The sequence below is a fragment of the Panthera tigris genome, chromosome A1 (assembly GCF_018350195.1).
Source record: "Panthera tigris isolate Pti1 chromosome A1, P.tigris_Pti1_mat1.1, whole genome shotgun sequence".
NCBI lineage: Eukaryota > Metazoa > Chordata > Mammalia > Carnivora > Felidae > Panthera > Panthera tigris.
The window spans coordinates 152,238,852-152,260,591 of NC_056660.1; the positions used below are offsets into that span (position 1 = coordinate 152,238,852).

The window sequence follows — 21,740 nt, forward strand, 5'->3', positions numbered from 1 at the left end:
GGAAAGGACAACAGCTGCCTTCTTTATTACCCCCACTCCAAAGTTATATATAAAATTTTTATTTCTTCACATCCTCAGCAGGAATTTCTTTGGATTTTAACATCTCTCTCTCTCTCTCTCTTTCTCTCTCTCTCTTTCATCTGTTTTTCCTGGCCTCTAATTCTGTTCTATTTGTTTTATGTACTAATAGCAGTTTTATTTATCATAGCTTTAATATACATTTTATTTTTTTAGGCCAAATACTTTTTATTTTTTTTCTCTGTACCATCTCACCTATTCTTTCAAGTATCTTTTCCATATGAACTTTAGAATCAATGAACTGAATTCCATAAAGCAACTATTTTGATAGTTTTGGGGTTGAATTCAAGTTTTAGGTTAATTTGAAAGAACTCAGCATCATTATAATACTGTTTTTTCATTTAGAAATATGATATACTTTTCAATTAATTTAGATCATCTTTTGGATCATTGCTTTAATTTGTGTTCCCTCAAAAGCAAACCCTGAGACAAGGATTTGGATGGAAGTAGTTTATTGGAGGAAGTGATCTCTGGAGACATAGTGAGAAGTGAAGAAGTGAGACAGAGAGAGAGAAGAAGGCTGGTAAAAGTTGGGCTGACGAATGGTACTGCTTTGGGCAACTGGAGCTCAGTGCTGCTGGGGTCCTTCCTAGACACCGAGATGAGCAAAGCTCAGGGTGATCGTCCTAAAAAGAAGTTGGGATATTCATTCACCAGCTCCTGTCCCTCGTTGTTTGAGTATGCTCTTGGGTGTTAAGTCTCCAGCAGTTCTGGCTTTATTCCTGCATCAGCTGATGGTGTCCTCAGGTAGAAAGATCAGTTGGCAAAAGAAACTCTTGAAGTGGTCTTGAAAGGGCCTAGGGGGCATGGAAGAGACACTGATAGCATTGGTCACAGTCACACATTAACACTGTATACATTGTTCATATAGGTCCTCTATTTTTAACTTTAATTTCTAGGTATTGTTGCTATTGTGAATGAGGTCCCTTTTCTGTTGTTTTTTTTAATAGTTATAGCTTATACATAGAGATATTATAATAATCTTTTATTTATTTTTTTTTATTTTTTTTAATGTTTATTTTTGAGAGAGAGACACAGAGCGTGAACAGGGGGGCAGAGAGAGAGGGAGACACAGAATCTGAAACAGGCTCCAGGCTCTGAGCCATCAGCACAGAGCCCGACGCGGGGCTCGAACTCACGGACCGTGAGATCATGACCTGAGCCGAAGTTGGCCGCTTAACCGACTGAGCCACCCAGGCGCCCCTATAATAATCTTTTAGATGCATGTTCCATAGCACACTTCCTAGCTCTGAGGACCAGTACTGCCACTTGCTAGCTTGTGTACTTCCACAGATTGCCTCTTTGTGCTTCAGCCGTTGGATTTGTAAAGTGAAAATAGTAATAGAATCAACCTCCTAGGGTTGTGAGAATTAAATGGGTTAACACAGGTTAAGCAATTTGTAAGTTCTCAGTAGGATTAGTTGTTCCACTGCTATTATTCATATTATCATTAATGGTAGTAAAAAATAAAAAGCTCTTAGTTTTTGAAGGTTACTCAGCTTACATTTTCAACTCTTATAATAGTTCTAAGAAGTTTTTTCTCCTGTTTTTTGTTTTTTAAGAAGACAATCATGTTGTCTAGAAAATAGTGTTAGTTCTGACTCTTCCTTTCCATTGTTTTCATACCTGTTACCTGGCTCCTGGCTCCAGGACAATGCTGAATAGTAGCAGTAATGGCAGGTATTGTTGTCGTCTTTCTGTTTTTAGTGGCACCCTTCCAATGTTTCAACATTGAGTTAGGTCTTTGTTATTGGCTTTTGAGGTTGACGAGAAAGGTGCCTTTTATTTTAAGATTACTGACTATTTTTATATCATGAGTGAATATGGAATTTTATTAAATGCCTTTTAAAATTCCCTTTATTTTTAAGGTGATCTAGAAAAGAGTTGTCTTAGTTTATAATGAAACATCTCCATACTTCCCAGTACTTATAACCTGCCCTATTTTGATTTAGTGCTTTAATATTTTTATTTCAACAGCGTTAATTACCATCCTTGCTAATGATGATGGCCCTGGAGTCCTATCATTTAACAACAGTGAGCACTTTTTCCTAAGAGAACCGACAGCTCTCTACATACAGGAGAGTAGTGCACTATTGTATGTTGTTCGGGAACCTGCACAAGGACTCTTTGGAACTGTGACAGTTCAGTTCATTGTGACAGAGGTAAACTCCTCAGTGGAGTCCAAAGATCTGACCCCCGTCAAAGGCTACATTGTTTTAGAAGAAGGTGTTCGCTTCAAGGTATAGTATGAGGCTTTAATGCCCCTGCAGTTGGTTCTTTTTTATTGCTGAGTAGCACTGCACTCAATAGGCCATTATTTGTTTATCCATTTTTCTGTTGATAAACATGTGGGTTGTTTCTAATGTTCTTTAATCAGAATAAGTAATATTTATGAATAATTTTCTCTTAGGGGACTACCCTGGGTCCTAAAAAGAAAAAAAAAAAAAAAAGTTCTCCCAGACTAGATGACAGGCAAAGATGATTAGATTACCATGTGAAAGTGTTACAGTGCTATATAGTCTGCATAGAGTGCTGGTGGAGAAATTTGTTCTGCAAATAGGGTAGTGGAATGTGCAAGTAATAAGGAAAATGTACATATTGCTGTTGTAAATGTTAACTATTTAGGTAACATACTTCACTTTATATTATTTTTAAAACAAAAGCTAAAAAACTCTAAACCATTTATTATAGTCACTAAGCCCTCGCCAGTCATCCTTTTGGCCACATTTTCATTAAACAAAATATAATTGCTTACTCTAGCCTGCTTATTTGAGAAGCCTGTATCCTGTGTGAATAGAAATAGCTTATTGGAGAAGAAATGCTGGATTTGGGGTTAATTATAAATGTGATCTATACTTATGGAAGTTTACCTTCTGAAACTTCCTTTTCTGTATATTGATAATTTTCTGTCCCCACAACTAAATTTTATTCATTTATTCATTCATTCATTCATTTTAAAGTTTATTTATTTATTTTTGAGAGAGACAGAGAGAGAGGATACGAGCAAGAGAGGAGAGAGAGGATCCCAAGCAGATTCTGCACTGATAGCACAGAGCCTGTCACGGGGCTCAGTTGCATGAACCGTGAGATCATGACCTGAGCTGAAATCAAGAGTTAGACACTTAACCAACTGAGCCACCCAGGCGCCCCTAAATTTTATGGTTTAAAATACAGTTAAAGCTTAAAATTGGTAACTACATTTGCCTAAGGTTTTTCAAGCCTGACATAAAGTATAATTATAATGTATTTAAAATTATGTTATCTAAAAACAGTCTACCTGGTAATCACTTTTCTTTGTGATCAGTTTGTGTACACTTTAACTCATTTTAAATTCGTATTTATTTACATGTCCAATTTTTTCATGTTTTTGGAAATTTGAAAGTTTAATCATTTAAGAATACTTATATCTTGATATAGATATAAAAGAATTCAAACTTTAAGTATTTGATGAATTTTCCATTGCTTTACATTCACAGGCATTTTCCTCTTTTAAAAAAATGTTTTTAATTTAATTAATTTAATAAACATTTTTATTTTTATTATCTATTTAAATTATAAAAATTATTCATTATAATTAATATATAACTATAATATATATTATATAAATTATATATTATATATTATTATATATTATATAAATATTAATATATAATATATAGATGTCTATAATAAATACACATCTATATAAAATATATAATCTTCCTAATTATAATAATTGATCATTATTATGAATTATATTAATATAATAAATATATAATATAATAATTAAAATATAAATTACAATATTAACATTTTTTTCTTAAAAGATTCTTTTTCACAGTGTTTAAAGATCTTTCTGTTAATTAGGCAAATTAAACATTAGAGAAAATTGGATTAAGTAGAATTTTCTTTCACTTACGTAACGGTCTTTTTCCCCATGTTTTTATTTTGAGGTATAAACAGTAAAATTCAAAAATCTTAAGTACATGGGTCATTAACTTTCAAAATATATATACACCCATGTAACCACACTCAGATTAATATATTGAGTATTACCATCACCTAGAAGTTTCTTTCTTCTCTCTTGCCCTCACCAGAGAAACTGCTTTCTGGTTTCTGTCATTGAAGACTCGTTTTGCTGATTCTTGAGGTTCATATAAATAGGTACCATATAGTATGTACTCTTTGTATCTGGCTTCTTTTGGCCTATGTAGTTTTTGAGATCTATTGAGTTGCATCAGTAGTTAGGGTTTTTGTTGTTGGTGTTTTTTTGTTTTTTTGTTTTTTGTTTTTTTGAGAGAGAGAGAGAGAGAGAGAGCTTGAGCAGGGGAGAGTAGCAGAGAGAGAGTGAGAGAGAGAGAGAATTTTAAGCAAGCTCTGTGCTCAGTGTGCAGCTCGATGTGGGGCTTGATCTCACAACCATGAGATCATGACCTGAGTCGAAATCAAGAGTTGGATGCTTAGCCAGCTAAGCCACCCAGGCGCCCCTATAGTTGGTTCTTTTTTATTGCTGAGTAGCACTGCACTGAATAGACCAGTATTTGTTTATCTGTCTTTCTTTTGATAAACACGTGGGTTGTTTCTAATTTGTGCCTACTATGGCTATAATTGCTTTTTTTTACAGTGACTCTTACACTAGAATGAGACTGATGCAGTTATGTAGCTAAGCAGGATAAAGAGTTAGCAAACATCAAGACCTAAATTTATTTTTTTAATCTCAACATTATTTTTAAATGTCATAAAATTTATTTTTAGAGACTTCAGTGCAGTATATCACAGTGTTGAAAATCTTGAAAGTGGTAACTTGAAACACTTATAACTATTACATATTATGGGGATCAGTATTAAGATAAAAAAGAAGCGATCTTTTCCAAAATGTATAATCTTGTTGTCAAAAATGTTTAGCAGATTTCTTTGTATGTGTATTGCAGAAATACTGAAGTCTAGTAACTTTATCTTTTAATTTTGTTTTCAGGCCCTACACATTTCCGCCATATTGGACACTGAACCAGAGATGGATGAGCATTTTGTATGCACCTTGTTTAATCCGACTGGAGGTGCTAGACTGGGGGCACATGTTCAAACCCTGATAACAGTTTTGCAAAACCAGGCCCCTCTGGGGTTATTCAGTATCTCTGCAGTTGCAAATAGGTATAGTTTATTCATAAGGAAATTGTCAAGTAGGAAATATCTTTTGACATAAAGAAAATGCAGAGGGAAATTGATCTCTGACTCTTTTAAAGGGTACTTTTAAAATGAGCTCCAGCAGATAGATCCAGAGAGGCGTTATGCCCTCTTGTGACAAGGAACATCCAAAACCTAATCATGTCTTGTATAATGGTATTATTAGAATTCTTATTTCCTTGGAATTCCCACTTTCAAGTGAAGGCTTGTACAATTTTGTATTTTCAGTGATGGTAAAAAGCAAGAAATGGTATAAAAATATTTAGCTGTTCAAACCAAATGAATGACTCTTCATACATATATTAACATGATTGTAGTTTGAAATTCCGCTGGAAGCTGACACATATTTGATTTTTTATTTATTAGAAATACTCTATTTCTTAGAAATACTCCAGTAGATCTAGTTTTAGTACTAAACTAATAATTTTTGGATTCATTTTTTTTCTTTTTGATATGCTGTTGATTCATCCAAGAGGAAACTTAGGAGTGACAAAGCTTTATTTTTTAGAATATATAGTATGAAGTTACTGACTCTGGGTATTTCTTAATACTTAAGAATGTACTTAGTATATTTTTAAAACCACAGTATCAGATCATAGTACTTCTTTAATCTTCATAAATTAATATTTTGAGCTGTAGGGGTCTAATTTTCATGCTGTGTGAAATTTGTGGATGGATCTCACCTTGGCTTATGTAAATTTAAAAGTGTATTAAATATATTCTAGCATTGTGATATATATATTCAGTATGTAGAAATTATATTATTTTCTGCTTTCTGTAATCTTTTTTTTTTTAGAGCCACGTTTATAGACATTGAAGAAGCCAACAGGACTGTATATTTAAACGTGTCACGCACTAATGGCATTGATTTAGCTGTGAGTGTGGAGTGGGAGACAGTATCTGAAACAGCCTTTGGCATGAGTACGTTTGGTTTCTTGTAAGCACAAAATTTTATAACCGAGAAAGATCGCATCTATCAGATTTAATTTCCCCCCATGAATTGTATCTTATGGATCTGTTGAAAATGGAGAACAGATGTCTAATTCTTTCATTGCAGCCGCAAATATTTATTGAGAGTCTATCATGTGTCAGGCATGATATTGAACTCATGATGCTTAGAATTTAGGAGGAGACAAAAATAAACTCAGTAAGTAAAACTCAGTATGTAGTTTAAAACTGTAATAAATGTTTTAAAGGAGTAATTCTAAGTGCTGTGAGAACACGAAGGAGTGCTTCCCAAGAGTATCAGTGTTTGAACAAGGATTGAATGATGAGTGATGTTGATTCTGCAAAGATCTGAGTTGGAGGAACATGGAGGGAAGGTGGGAAACTATTGAGGCACAAGTCTAGAGGCATAAAAAAGTGTAGAAATGATGAACTGTAGAGTGGACATTGGAGTTAGAAATAAGTGGGAGAGTTGACTTTGAAGAACTAGGTAAGACCTGATCATTGAAGAGCTTGAAGAATATGTTAGGTACTTTAGTCTTTATTCTAGGGTTAATGGAAAGTCTCTGAGTGGTTCATGCTTACAGGAGGGTTGCGAGGTATATTTGTGGAGTGTGGCATAATCTCATTTGCATTTCAAAGATACAATTCTTGGTACTGTGTAGAGAATGATTTGGCAAAGAAGAAAAGAGAGGATGAAAGGAGACAAACAAAAGGTCAGCCTATGGTCGTTTGGACAAAGTGATGGATTGTGTATGAAGGAGATTGCAGAGATAATTACTAGATTTTTAGCTTCTGTGGTTGCATGGAGAGTCATACTTGCCAGTAAGAAAAGGAGTAATGGATGAGGGCTAGGTGTTATTTTGGTGAGAGGGAGTAAAATATGTGATTTAACACATTTTGAATTTGAGTTACTTTTGAGAAGACATTTCTCTAGACTCAAAGGAAAAGAAACTTTTGCAGAGATAAATTTGGATATCTTTAGTGTGTATGTTGTATTTAAAATCATGGAAATTCATGTAAAAACCTGGAAAGAGGGACTGTAGGTAGAGAAGGGAGGAGGACCCAGACTGAGCTCTGAGAAGGCTCAAATTGAGTTACTAGGGAGAGGAAGAGGATGAAGCAAAGGAGACGTAGAAGACCTAGTGTGAGAAACCCAAGGGAATGTGGGATTGCAGACAGCAGCAGAAGAATGTTTGAAAAAGGAGTGGTAACTGTGTTAGTTGCTGGTGTAGAAGCCCAGTAAGATAAAAACCAAAAAATGTCTATTGTGGTTAGCAATAGAGAAGGAATAAAATAGCAAGAGCTATTTGTATAGAGGGATAGGAATTGAAATAACATTTTGAATGGAGGTAAGGGAATGGAGACCTCAAATATATGTAACTGTTTGAGGTTTGACTGAGAAGGTAGGACCTAGCAAAGGTAGTGATATGGTGTAGGACTCAAGGGGTTTTGTTTATTCATTTGTTTAGTTTCGAGAGACCTAAGCATATTTAAATGCTGACAGAAAAGGCCTAGTAAGTAGAGAAAGAGTGAATATTTAAAATGGAAAGGGTTAGTAGCGGTATAATTTTCTAAAAGACAGGAGGTGATAGGATCCAAAAAGGAAAGAGTATGATTTCTAATTCAGTTATCTCATTATGGTTTGGAATCTGCATGTGTTTTTGGAAGTACTTGTGAGGGTGTATGTTGGAGATTCTTAAATGTCAGCATTATTTATTTTTCATTCACCATCTTCCTGCATTATGGTAGGGAAGGATTAGGCCAGATGGTAAGGACCTTAATGTAAAACATTCAGACTCTTAATGCGAAAGCTGTGGTGTACCTTTAAAAGATGACAGTAGGAATTAAAAATACTTGTTTTTTAGGAAAGGAAATCACTTTGAGGCATTGACATGACTTCTTGAACTGGTAATCTGAAAATGATCAATAATTTATAAGGAGCCTAGATTTCAACCTTGACATTTATTCTTATTGTTCACACATTAGCTAAAGTTTAAAAAGAAATTTCTTTGGGAAACTGGTATGATAATAAAACGTAGAGCTTTTTAAAAATTATTGTTCATGGGATAGAGATTTTTTTTTGTCTTTGTTTAAATGTGCAAAATTTGGGACATGTACCTGTGATAAGTTGATTAAAAACTTGACAACTATTTAAAGTAGGTGAGTCTGTTTTGGTGTTCTTAAATATATAATGTGTAAAGCAAGAAATCAGTGGATGGGCATAGTTTCAAATTAACAGTGTAAGTTTTTAAAACTAAACATTTAGTGTGTTTCTATAAAATTAGATTATTTAAACATTTCTCAATTATATTTTCATCATCTTTATGAAAGTTGATAAAAATCATGTTGAGCATATTTCCCTTTAAAATATACATTTAGTATTTTAGGGGTGCCTGGGTGGCTCAGTCGGTTAAGTGTCCGACTTTGGCTCAGGTCATGATCTCGCGGTTCTTGGGTTTGAGCCCCACGTTGGGCTCTGTGCTGACAGCTCAGAGCCTAGAGCCTGCTTCAGATTCTGTGCCTCGCTCTCTGTCTGCCCCTTCCCCACTCACTCTCTGTGTCTCTCTTTCTCTCTCTCAAAAATAAATAAACATTAAAACATTTTTAAATATACATTTAGTATTTTAAATGCACTTTGGAAAGATCTATGTAGATTTAGAACAGAGTTTTAACAATTTTTAAAAGTTGTTATTTTTAGTTATTTTTTAAATTCTATGGCTTATATTTTTTGTCTTATACACACACACCATTTATGTCTTACAACAAACTCACTAGTTGAACTGTTTAAACAATAAACTTGGCATAAAGATTTGAAGGGGTTTTACATTAGCAAATCATGATTTATGTTTTTCAGGGGGAATGGATGCTGTGTTTTCCATAGTTCAAAGTTTTTTGGATGCATCACCTTCTGGTTGGTGTTTCTTTATTTTGGAAGATTCAATTTATGGTGTAATGTTAAGAAAAGTGTCTTCTACTATTTATCGATGGCAAGGGATTTTTGTACCACTTGAGGTAAACATCAGTCATTTTATAGTACATAAAATAAAATGTACATGTAAATATCAGATGACTCATGAATTAACTGTTATTCCTTGTTTCCTAGGATTTAAATATAGAAAATCCTAAAACTTGTGAGGCATTTAATATTGGTGTTTCTCCTTACTTTGTGATTACTCATGAAGAAAGAAATGAAGAAAAGTCTTCCGTTATCAGTGTGTATACATTCACATCTGGATTCAAATTATTCTTGGTAAAAAATGTCTTCATTTTTTGTAGATTTCTTTATTTAAAAGGAAAATTAGATTTGTAAGATCTAAATGGAAGATAATATATGTTCTATATTAATATGAAAAGCAGCTTTTTGCAAGTTGATACACATTTTAGCAGAGTGACTTTATCCGGGATATTTTTGTCTGTCTTGAAATGACACCTAAGTATGCATTCCTAGTGTTCAGAATGATTTTTAAAATTTTGAACTTCAAATATTACTCATACTATTAGTGTATTCAAAGCCTTTCCTAGTTAAATTCGCCTTTAAATATTTTTTCCCATGGTCTTATCTTCCTTGCAGGTACAAACCATCATTATTTCGGAACGTTCTCAAGTAAAATATTTTAGTTCAGAAAATCAAGATTATTTAATTGTTGCAAGTCAAAGAGATGATTCTGAATTAACTCAGGTCTGATTCTTTTAAAATGAATTTTTAAAAAGTACTCTATTTGAAACTCGTCAAAGGTGTAGTCTGTAAATTTAGTGTAAAAAACCCCCATTATTTGATGGTGGTAAAATAGTAAAGTAGAATGTAGATATTAATTATTCACAGTTAATTTTTAAACATTGGAATTATAAATATTGTCTTCAAGAGGCAGACCAAGTGCAGTAATAAGCATGAGCATTTAATTAGAGTTTAATGGTTTTGGAAAACATTATGCAGAAAAATCATGTAACTGGACAGATGGTATCACTAATAATTCATGATTAGCATTGCCAAATGGGCGCTTAACATCACCCCCAGAAATTCCACAGTTCTCTAATTAACTACATCTCATAATCCTAATAATACTTATTTGATAATTTTCTCACTCCTCTGACTCACTTACCTGCTTCTCATTGCATTTTCAGCTGATGACTTTGTTGAAATGAAATCTACCAGAAAGGAGCTTAGTCATCTTGCCAAGACCAAATTCAGAAACCTTCTTGAAACCCAGTCTTATTCCTCCATCCCATTATGGAAAAAGTTTTCCTTCTATAACAACCAGGCTCCTCTTGCCATAAGAAGGTTTAGTTATTCCCTTTGTGTCTGGCATCACTAGTGTCTCTCTCTGTCAAATTATTGCAATCAGTGTAAATGCAGGATCTCCAAGTTTCAAAAGAAATTTCTCTCCTGATCTCACCCCCTTCTACCTTCTGTTTCATTTCTTTTCTCCCTTCTGTAGTAAGACACGGTGAAAGAATTGTCTACCAGCTTTTGTCTTTCCTCATGGTCATTGATGACAGCTGGGTTGCAAATTCACTGGATGTTTTTTTGGTCATTGTCTTATGCTGCTTCCTATTAGCATGTGACAGTTACCTCATCCTCAAATTTAAACTGTCTCTTGTCTTCATTTCTTTTTTTTTTAATTTTTTAAATATTTATTCTTGAGAGAGAGTGAGACAGAGCATGAGCAAGGGAGGGACAGAGAGAGCCAGGGAGACACAGAATCTGAAGCAGGCTCTAATCTCTGAGCCAGCAGCACAAAGACTGACGTGGGGCTCGAACTCATGAACAATGAGATCATGACCTGAGCCGAAGTCAGATGCTTAACCAATTGAGCCACCCCGACACCCCTCTTCTCTTCATTTCTGAAATACCACACAGGTTTGCCTCTGTGTCTCTGTGTCACCCTTTTCAGTTTCCACCGCCAGTTCCTCCTCCCTTTTCTGAACTTAGATATCTTGGCGGTTTTCAGTTTTAGTGTTTGTTCAAATTTTTCTTTTTGTCCAATCCAGGTACTTTTATCAATCCTGTGCCTTTAGGTGTCAGTTATAGTCTGTCTTCCAATTTTCTTGGTAGCCTTTTCTCTAATTTCTAGACTTACATATCTAACTTCTTGTTGGCATCACTCTGTAAGTACCTAAGTTTAATAACATATCGCAAACTTAACTTTGATTTTCTCTTTGAAACTTGTTGCAATGCTTGCTTTCATCTCAGGAAATAGCAACCTCATAAATGCAATTGCTCAAGACCAAATGCTGGCATTCATCTTTCTTGATTACTCATTTTTATTCATTCACATCTAATTTATAACTGTTTTTGATTATTTCTCCTAGTAATGTTTTGAATACAGACATTTCTTTCCATCTCTTATTCTCACTGCCTAGTCCAGGTCCTGTCATTTCTCTCCCACACTGTTGGAGTAGCCTCCCAGCTGCTCTCAGAACTTCTCTGACTCCTCACATCCCTTATCCATCAAGTAGCTGGAGCAGTCTTTTAAAAATAATATTTCATATTATTCCTCATTTTAAAACTATTCAGTGATTTCTAATTATATGTAAAATAAATTCTAAGTTATTTAATAATGGACTATAAGTAGCATAACTATATTTCTGTATCCACTCAACACAGGACTGGATTATGTCAATACTGTCGCTTTTGCTCTGTAAAGGATCCCAGTGATAAATTATATGGTCATCTTCACTGTCTTCACTGTCTTCATTCCTTAGCACTATCAACTTCCTTCTAGTTGGACCATTCTTCATTCAGCTTATGACAAACATTTTTTGCCTTAGAAATTTTTCCATGTCATTCATTGTCATTCTTCCCAACTTTATTTCCCTAGTACACCCATAATTCTTTATCATATCATCCCAGTTGTTATCTTCAGCATTTGTCTCAATTGAATAATCGTACATTTATTTATCAGTGTGTTTATTGTTTGCCTTTTCCTAACAGTTAATAAGATCCATAAGGGAGAGGCCACTCTATCCATAATTCCTAGCATAATGCCAGTCTCACATAAGATTTCCAGTTGTTGACTGAATAAATATAATTCTGCAATTGACCAGATTGTGTAAGAAACCAGGTAGATTCAGGATCTTCTTTTAATTTTAAATATGTGAACACTCACCTTAAAACCTTGTATGCATTGCCACCTTCAGGACTAAAAATTTTTGATGTTTCTTTTTATATTCTATTGCTTGAACAGTGGATAAGGAATGATATTACAGCATCAGAAGGTTTCTTACCCACAACTGAAATTTTCATATATAAGTAACTTCTCTCCTGTTTTTAGCTTTCCTTTTCTCTTTCTGTGACTTGCCCCTACCCAGATGTATATTTGAAATTGATTTATTTTCATATAACTTCTTTTTCACTCATTCTCTGCATGTGCTTATACACACACACACACACACACACACACACACACAGAGCAGTGAGAGAGCGTCAGTTTTGATATTTTCTCATTTATGAAAGTATCCTCCTAACTAAATAAAGGGTACCAGGAAAGTAAATAAATGATATTGGTTAAAATCACACAAGTACTAAATTCCTACTCATGAAGGGTTTTGTATTTGAACATTTCCCACAGGTCTTCAGATGGAGCGGAGAAAGCTTCACCTTGCATCAGACACTTCCTGTCCGAGGTGTGCTGAGCATAGCCTTGTTCACCCGAAGAGGCTCTGTGTTCTTAGCCGTTTCCCAGGTTAATGCCAGGCTAAATTCCCTTTTACTCAGATGGTCTGGCAGTGAGTTTATTAACTTTCAAGAAGTGCCAATTAGTGGGACAACACAAGTTGAGGCCTTGGCTTCAGGAGATGATATTTACTTAATCTTTGCCAAAACTCTCTCTCTAGGTAAGAAGATATTAGCGTTTGCCATATATACATTGTGGTTGAAATTATACGGCATTCATATAGTAGGATCTTTATGAAAACACGTAGCTCTTGGAATAATTTTTTAGCTAATCCATTTCTTCTTTTCTTTAATGTTTATTTTGAGAGAGAGAGAGCATGTGCCCACACGTGTGCAGGGGGAGGGGCAGAGAGAGGGAGGAAAGAGAGAATCCCAAGCAGGATCTGCACTGTGAGGGCGGAGCCCAGTGCGGGTCTCCATCCCGTGAACCGTGAGATCATGACCTTAGCCAAAACCAAGAGTCAGATGCTCAACTGACTGAGCTGCCCAGGTGCCCCAGCTAATCCATTTCTTGATGCATAAGGTATTGACTGTCAGCTACAAATGGATTTTAGGGGGAAAAAACAGATTTTAAGTGTTATATGTATAATCTTTAGATGACGAACTATCACATTAAAGTTATATTAAAATTTGGGATGGGTATGTAAAGTGGAAAGATCTATGAAGATCTTATATCAGAAGTGCAAACAGATAACATTTTATGTGACTGTACTTGGGGAGCCGTGGGTAATTTATAGTAGTAATAAATAGTGCTCAGCGACTTTTGATAAGACTGTTTCAAAATATTCTCTGAGTATAAATATGCTTTCTTTTGCCTAGTGGAACTTTCTTAGGTAAAACTTAAGCATTCCTAAAAAAACAAACGTGTGTCACTGTTCTTTAATATCAGATCATGATTTGATTAAGCAGTGACCATACTTCATGTAGTAAATGCAAAAAGACATTTGAAGTGTTTCCTACCAAGCTGTGTTATTATTTAAATAAATGAATTTGGAGGAATGTCCTAACTAAATTTGTTTTTAAATCAATAAATATTTTTATAATTTTTTTACTGTGTAATTTCGTCATTTTTTTCCTGTAACTTTTGCCTTCAGATTTGGCTTTTATTCCATTATTGTAGGAAATCAGAATTCAATTGATATTTTCATCTGGGAGACAGGACAGTCTTCTTTCAGATATTTTCAGTCCCTGGATTTTACTACCATTAATAGGATCTACGCCTTTACACCAGCTTCAGGAATAGGTAAGGGTGTTTAAACTAGTCTGAAATGCAATGTAGAAAGCTAGAATAATTTTAATCTTGTTGAGTTAGAGATAGTATCATTTTGCCAGACACTGGGTCTTTTAATAAGGATCTAAAATCAAGATCTTAACAGTACTATTTCTGGAAATCCTAGAAATTCAAAAGGACTAATATTTTTAAATGGGAATTGTGCTTGAGAAGAATCAGAATAACTGAAATGTGTTATTTTAGACACAATAGTGAGCATTAGTGGACATATTAGTGAGCAGACAACATTAGTGAAGGATAAAGTAATATATTTATTTTGTCTAGAGAAAAATGAAGAGTGACATTGCATATAGTGTATATTTTAAATATGAAAGTATAAAAGGATAACAGGTATCTGCATTGAAGTATTTTTAAAAAGTCAGAAAATGGCTGTTCACTCTCCCATCCTTCTTCCAGTCTGATCCTGTCTTGACTTTCTGTGCTTTAATATACACATCAGAAACATAAGCAATATTTTTACTCACAGTTGTTTCAGAAACAAAAGTCCGTTAGTGAGAAACCAAGGGGTGAATGTTGTCTGGAGGCTGTAGGATTATTGCAGGGTTGGTGAAGAATCATTTAGGTGGACCAGTGGCAACAAGGCATAGAGGCCAGCAGCTCTTGGCCTATTGAGCTTGTGGGGCTGCCTCTCCGAACAGGTGTGAACAATGCAGGGAGCAGGCTCACTGAGTCATCAGGTCTCCTGTTAGGGTGCCCAGAGGAACTTGGAAGCCAAACCAAGTGACTCAGCAGGTGAGTCTGGATCAAAGCTTCACTTTTAAACTGAGACATAGGAATTTTGTATGAATCAAACAGCACCATTTATTATTAGCCATTATATATAAGTCATTGTTTAAGGTTATGAAGAGTTCTTTCTTTTTTTAAATTTTTTTCAAGTTTATTTATTTATTTTAATGGGCAGGAGAGTGGCAGAGAGAGAGAGAGAGAGAGAGAGAGAGGGAGAGAGAGAGAGAGAGGGAAAATACCAAGCAAGTTTTGTGCTGTCATCACAGAACCCTATGCAGGGCTCGATCCCATGAACCGTGAGATCATGACCTGAGCCAAAATCAAGAATTGGACGCTTAACTGACTGTGCCACCCAGGCACCCCTAAAGTTATGAAGAATTCTGTACCTTCAAAGGTCTGGTTGGAGAAGCAAGAAAAATATTAAGATAATAATTCAAGATAGAATTCCAGTCCTATTTGCTCTGTCATTGGTGGAATTGAAGTGGGTAAGAGGTATCAGAGGGGAGCTTGAGCTCGGCCTGGGTGGGCTGGTAGGAAATGTTGTGCGCAGGAGGGAAGGTGTGAGCAAAAGAGAAAAGTAGAAGTAGACATGATGCTGAGGGCACAGTGAGTCAACCAGAGTGGTAGGGACAGAAGATTTGACTCAGCGTAGTGGTGGTAAGGTTGGAAACACACTAGCATCTATACAAGAAGGTCTGGAATGTCAGGTTCAGGATTTCATATGTGTTTGGATGGTTCAGTGGTTCCCCAATATTTTTGCCTTAGGAACTTCTCATTCTCTTAAAATGTTAAGGAACTCAGAGTGCTTTTGTTTGTGTGGGTTCTATTTACTAATATTTATTGTATTAGAAATTAAAAAGGAGAAATGTTAAAGATACTTCTTAATTAAGAATGAGAGCAATGAACTTACTACATGTGAACAAAAATAACACGTTTTATTTTTTTAAAAAAAGTATTTTCTAAAATAAAAACCTTTGTACAAAGAATGGTATTACTTTCTTATTTTACAAGTTCCTTTAATGTCTTGTTTCTTATGTCTGTGTCTGTATTCTGTCTACTGCAATATTATCAGTCATATGGCCTCCAGAAAATCCCACATACACTCAACAAAGAATAAGAATGGTGTAGACAAACGGCATCTGAGTATTACTACAAAAATAGTTTTGACCTCACAGACCCTCTTGAAGTGTGTCAGTGACTGTTAGGGGTCTGGTGACTACCTAAACTCTGAGCATTATTAGGGTAGAGAAATCCTTGAAGGCATTTCAAAAGCAAATGATGATCAAAAACATGTTTTCTAATTCCACCTAGCTTTGGTGTATGTAATATGCTGGATGCAGAGTTTGCACCTTCACGGACAGGAGTTAACATAGAAGCCTCTGCAGGGTTTAGAGATGTGGCACTGAAGAAATCAGCCAGAGGTTTAGATTTTGGAGACATCAATGCATTCAGGTAGTTGAACTCATAAAAGCTAGAATCTACTTAGGATACTGAGAAGAGTAGAGGATTTAGCACAAATATAGGAATCTGTTCTCGCAGTTTCTCTCTTAGGTGCCTGACTGCAGTTTTCTCATTCAGGCACTGTAATCTTTAGACCCTGTCTCCTTCAGTTACCTCACCTGTTGAGCAGGAATCAGCATTATTTATCTCTCATTGCTTTATGGATTATCTATCTCATTGTGCTTTGTTTCCCTGTGCCCTCTTCCCTCCTCAGTCCCATGTCCATGCTACTTTCTCCCAGACCCTGGCCACCTGACATCTGGACCATTACATCATTGTCTGGCCTCTACCTTAGGCTCACTGTGCTGTCAGAGCCCTGTGTGTGTCTCTGTTCTGTGCATCCTCTTCGTAAATACCTTCTCTTGACTTGTCGTGACACCTCTCTGACAGGTCGTAGCTGTGACTTTCTTATTCACTCAGCAGTTGATTTACTAAATAAATTATGTATCTTTCACCGTGTATTTGTTTGTGTCTACTTGTCCTTTAATTTTGTTCCTTTATTAGTTTTGCTTTTCTTACACCTCAAGTTTTCAAGTGGACTAACAGTATCTACTTGAGTCACTTATTATAATTCAAAATAGTTTCCTAATGAATGTTTTTAAGGATGACAAGTGCTGCCTGAATGGGTTATTAATTGAAGTTATAGAATTCTCTTTAAAGATTTTTAAAGAAATAGAATAGGCACACTTTCTAAAAGAATTTATGAAAAATTCTGCCAGAGGCTTGTTAGGGGACCCATTGTGAGGTCTCTTTATTTCTTTTGTTTCTGTGACTTGAGGTTGTAGAAGTATGAAAAGATTGTAAGTAATTATTTAGAATGGCTTATTATAGATCCCCTGAAAGCTGAAATTATGCATTAAATAATATTCAAGGACTTTCTTATTTTGAATATGTCAAATATTAGATTGGAGCCATGACTGTGAGGATTACATATTTATTCTGGTTAATGACTTGACAGAGATTATTGGGTGGTGACAGAATTCTTTAAATGCAAGAGGAAGAATGGATATGACAGAGAAGGCAAGGACATATACACTTATCTTTCTTTCTTCCTTCTCTCCTTCATTATTTAATAGAGTTTTTAAAATGCCAGTTATGTGCCAGGCGTAGTGGTAGGCCCTGAGGAAATAAGGACAAACAAAACGAATTCTCGTCCCTGCTCTGAAGAAGTTTAACATACAATAGGGAATGGGGGACATGATATATAATCACACACAAAAAGCTTCTAGGTACAAACATAACTGTTGTCCAAGGATACGGTGCTGTCATAACACAAAATAGAGAAGACTTGACCAGGTCTAAGGGATGTCCAGAAAGCTTCTTTAAGGAAGAGGCATTTAATTAATGCTGCTGGAAAGACACTGATCCCTCCCTTTCTCCTTAACTCCCCAATACTCTCAGCTTCACTATCACCTTTGAAAAACCATCATCTTTGGAAATCATTTGGATGAATTCATCATTCTCTTCATTCCTGCAGAGTGACCATAAGAAGCCCAGGCCCCCTCTAGAGAAAGCGACTGTCATCTCATCTGTGTGTGTCCTAGATCCCATGAGCCCTAATTTCCAGACCAGGGGCACAACTCTTCCCTCCCCCAACTTCCTACACCCTTCCACAGTGCCTCCCAGAACAGACCCAACTTTTCTCGTAATTTCCCTCACCTCTTTGCCCTGGAACCTCGCTCTAGCACTCAGCACTCAGTCCTGGGACTTCTCTATCTACACTCCTTAAATGATCTCAGCCAGTTGCCTTCCTTTGGAATACTCTTATTTGTTTGCTTATGGTTTTGATAACTGGAAGGGAAATCTATAATCAGTACCAGTTAAAATTTTGTTCTCCAGAGGAGAGGTATAGGATTTTTTTTCTTTTAAATTCCCTGGCCCACTTCTGTGATCTTGAACAGTACAAATATCGTTTTCTGAGAAAACACTTTCTGCATACATACTCTACAGATTTGAGCCCCCTACATTTCCTAGTCTGAATGTCTGATTATCTTTTTGTTGCCTTCTCATATTTCTCAGATTGAGAGGAAATGAATAGAGTGTATCTCCAATGATTAAGATACATAATCAATCAGTGATGCTCAGAGTACTTTAGTTTATGATTTTGGTTGAGCCTGTAGAAACAATTATTGATTGGACCTGTAGAATCATTTAAACTTGGGAGATGTTGAGATCTGTCTGAGAAATTTGCTCTTTACTGAATGTCCCCAGTTTAACAAAGCTTTATGAAAAATATGTCATCATTGTTAACATACAAGTTTATTGATAACATTTTTCTTGATTTTTACCTTTTATACAACATTTATTAGACTGCAATAGCACTTAAATAATTACCATAAAGAAACATAATGAATAATTCTTGATATTTAAGGATTTGGAATCTTCCATTGTAACCTTATAGGCTGAAATGTTCATGGTTTCTGGTTCTAGTGCTGTTTTAATATCCAACCCATCTTAGTTGATATCTTTATGTTCCCATGTGTTTCTTCAAGTACTAGAATTTGTGCATGTTTCTGGATGGTTTCTCAGTTTTAAGCCTGAAGATTGCTTAATGGTATATACAACGTAATAAGCTCCCTTTCTCTGAATTTCCCCTTATACAATGTACTAAGCCCCTTTACCCTCCATGTTTGCTAATATGTACCATTGCATTGAATCATTAAGAGCACATTTTCCTACTAACATTTCAAAAAGCATTGGCAGCAAGATCACAAATTTGTTCATATCCTTTGGCCTAATTACCACCTTTAAGAATTTATCAAATGAAAAAAATTAATAACTGTCTCTAATTCATCTTGAAAAGTTAAATAAAAATAATAAACATTCAATGTAGAGAACATTTAGGCATTTTTTTATTAAGTAATTTTTTTTAGCATTTATTCATTTTTAAGAGACAGACACAGAGCACGAGTGGGGGAGGGGCAGAGAGAGAGGGAGACACAGAAACCGAAGCAGGCTCCAGGCTCTGAGCTGTCAACACAGAGCCCAACGTGGGGCTTGAACCACGAACTGTGAAATCATGACCTGAGCTGAAGTCGGACGCTTAACCAACTAAGCCACCCAGTCACCCATGAACATTTACGCATATTTTAAAGATCAACCCTGTAGATTATATATGCATTAAAACTATAAATTTCAATGCTTTGTAATAACACCTAAGAAATGCTGTATAAATTTAAGGTTAAGCTTTATAATTAAGAATTTTTTTGTAAATAGTCTCTTTACTCATGGTTCATCATGAATTCATATGGATGGTGGCTGGAAAGGAAAATACAAAAATGAAGCGTTTAGTGATGGGATTATACATCTTTTTCACTTTTAAAAATATCCTCCCATATTACCCAGCACATAAATACTGATGAATGCAGAGAGTCCACAATGCATTTGTGTTTCACCCAGTGATTTTTTTTCTGTTTTAATGTTTATTTATTTATTTTGAGAGAGAGAGCTGAGGAGGGGCAGAGAGAGAAAGGGAGAGAGAGAGAATCCCAAGCAGGCTCCATGCTGTTAGCTCAAAGCTTGACATGGGTCTCGAACTCACAAACCGTGAGATCATGACCTGAGCCGAGGTCAGGAGTCAGATGCTTAACCGACTGAGCCACCCAGTTGCCCTATCCAGTGATTTCTTAAGTGGAAATAGGTTTATTGTTAGGCTGGTTTGATCATTCCACAGCATTTAAAAAATTACTATTTACATTCATTTCAAATAATATTTTGATTTTCAGAAATCAGATCATATTTAGTTAATTCAGACACCAAAATGGAACTTTGAGAGTTGAAAAGATTTTGTTTTGGTCCTACAATAGGGAGCATGTGAGATAACATTCACATTTTACTATAGTTGCCTTTTCTTTCCTTTCCACAGTCCACATACTTCTTGTTGGCCAAGCAATGTCTGCACTTTACTGCTGGAATTCAGAGCTGAATCAATTCTCTTTTATTCTGGAAGCACCTTCTGCTCATGATGCAGCTTCTGTTACAGTAAAGTCCCTTAATTCAAGCAAGAATTTAATTGCTCTAGTGGGAACCAGGCACTCACACATATATGAGCTGGCCTATATCTCCAGCCAGTCTGACTTTATTCCTAGGTACGTTCACCATTTTATACGGAACCTCTTTATGCTTACCATAGTTTTTATAGGGCACCTAATTTCTAAGTGTTTATTTAATGACTGAAAAAATATAAAATATAAGGTTAATTTATAATCTAGAAATTTGGTTATGTTCCATATTACTTATATATATTCTATCGAGCTAATCAGTATTTTAAACATTTTGGATTAAAATTTTATTTATGAAATGTGATTTTTCCAAATGATTAGTATTAATCAGTGTTCTGAGAATTTTATATGTAATCTACTGTGTATATGCCTGAGATTTGTTTCAGCTGTATTATTTGATGTGCTTCTTATGCTAGTTCAGGTGAACTGATATTTGAACCTGGTGACAGAGAAGCTGTAATAGTGGTAAATGTCCTTGATGATACAGTTCCAGAAGAAGAAGAATTCTTCAGAGTTGAGCTTAAAAATCCCAAAGGAGGAGCAGAGATTGGTATTAATGGTTATGTAAAAGTAACTATTATGTCTAATGATGATGCCTATGGAGTCGTTGGATTTGCTCAGGTATAGATCCCACACTTAAAAGTCAAAATGATTTATTCATTGTATTTATATGCTAGATGTTGTCAGCACTCAGTCCTCCTTTGAGTATCTTAAGCCTCTCTTCCTTCTCTTTCCCTGTTTCACCCTGACTGTGCATTTTAAGGTATACTTAACTGATGTCTTATAATTTATAGTCCTACACACTGAAACTTCTGAATCATCTTGTCCTAAACTTTTTTTTTTTTGTACTGATTACTCTTATAGGATTGAATTTGAAATGTTCCCAGTTGGCCTTAGTCCAGGAGTTTGGCTCTGCTATTAGCCTTATCTCTAGAGGGTAATGATGAAACGAGTCCCAAATAGACTATATACTGTGTTTCATCACACACATCACCTACAAATATATTACTGTCTTATGTATATTGAGAGAGAGAGAGATTTATAACTGTACTTGCATTGTACACATGGAGGTGCTTTCCCCTGAAGAAAGAGAACTATTCAGATATTCTCAGGTTGACTTCCATCTCAGAGTTCATATTCCTTTATTCATGAGCAAAAGGACACCCTTTTATATTGCACCATTTAGCCCTGTGTGCGAACTCTATCCTGATTTCTTTTTTTTTAATATGAAATTTATTGTTAAATTGTTTTCCATACATCACCCAGTGCTCATCCCATCAGGTGCCCTCTTCAATGCCCACCACCCACTTTCCCTCCCTCCCACCCCCATCAGCCCTCAGTTTATTCTCAGTTTTGAAGA

General features: G+C 35.4%; 1 protein-coding gene across 1 annotated transcript in view; it reads left to right on the forward strand.

Moving 5' to 3' along the window:
• Positions 1–21,740, forward strand: part of ADGRV1 (adhesion G protein-coupled receptor V1) — a 556,489-nt gene that overhangs the window by 138,060 nt on the left and 396,689 nt on the right. Inside the window, exons 45-54 of the mRNA XM_042956620.1 lie at positions 2,056–2,318; positions 5,033–5,208; positions 6,038–6,162; positions 9,044–9,201; positions 9,293–9,439; positions 9,761–9,868; positions 12,759–13,023; positions 13,983–14,105; positions 20,245–20,467; positions 20,797–21,001. Of these exons, the coding sequence (XP_042812554.1) occupies positions 2,056–2,318; positions 5,033–5,208; positions 6,038–6,162; positions 9,044–9,201; positions 9,293–9,439; positions 9,761–9,868; positions 12,759–13,023; positions 13,983–14,105; positions 20,245–20,467; positions 20,797–21,001 (1,793 nt within the window). The remainder of the gene's footprint in view (positions 1–2,055; positions 2,319–5,032; positions 5,209–6,037; positions 6,163–9,043; positions 9,202–9,292; positions 9,440–9,760; positions 9,869–12,758; positions 13,024–13,982; positions 14,106–20,244; positions 20,468–20,796; positions 21,002–21,740) is intronic.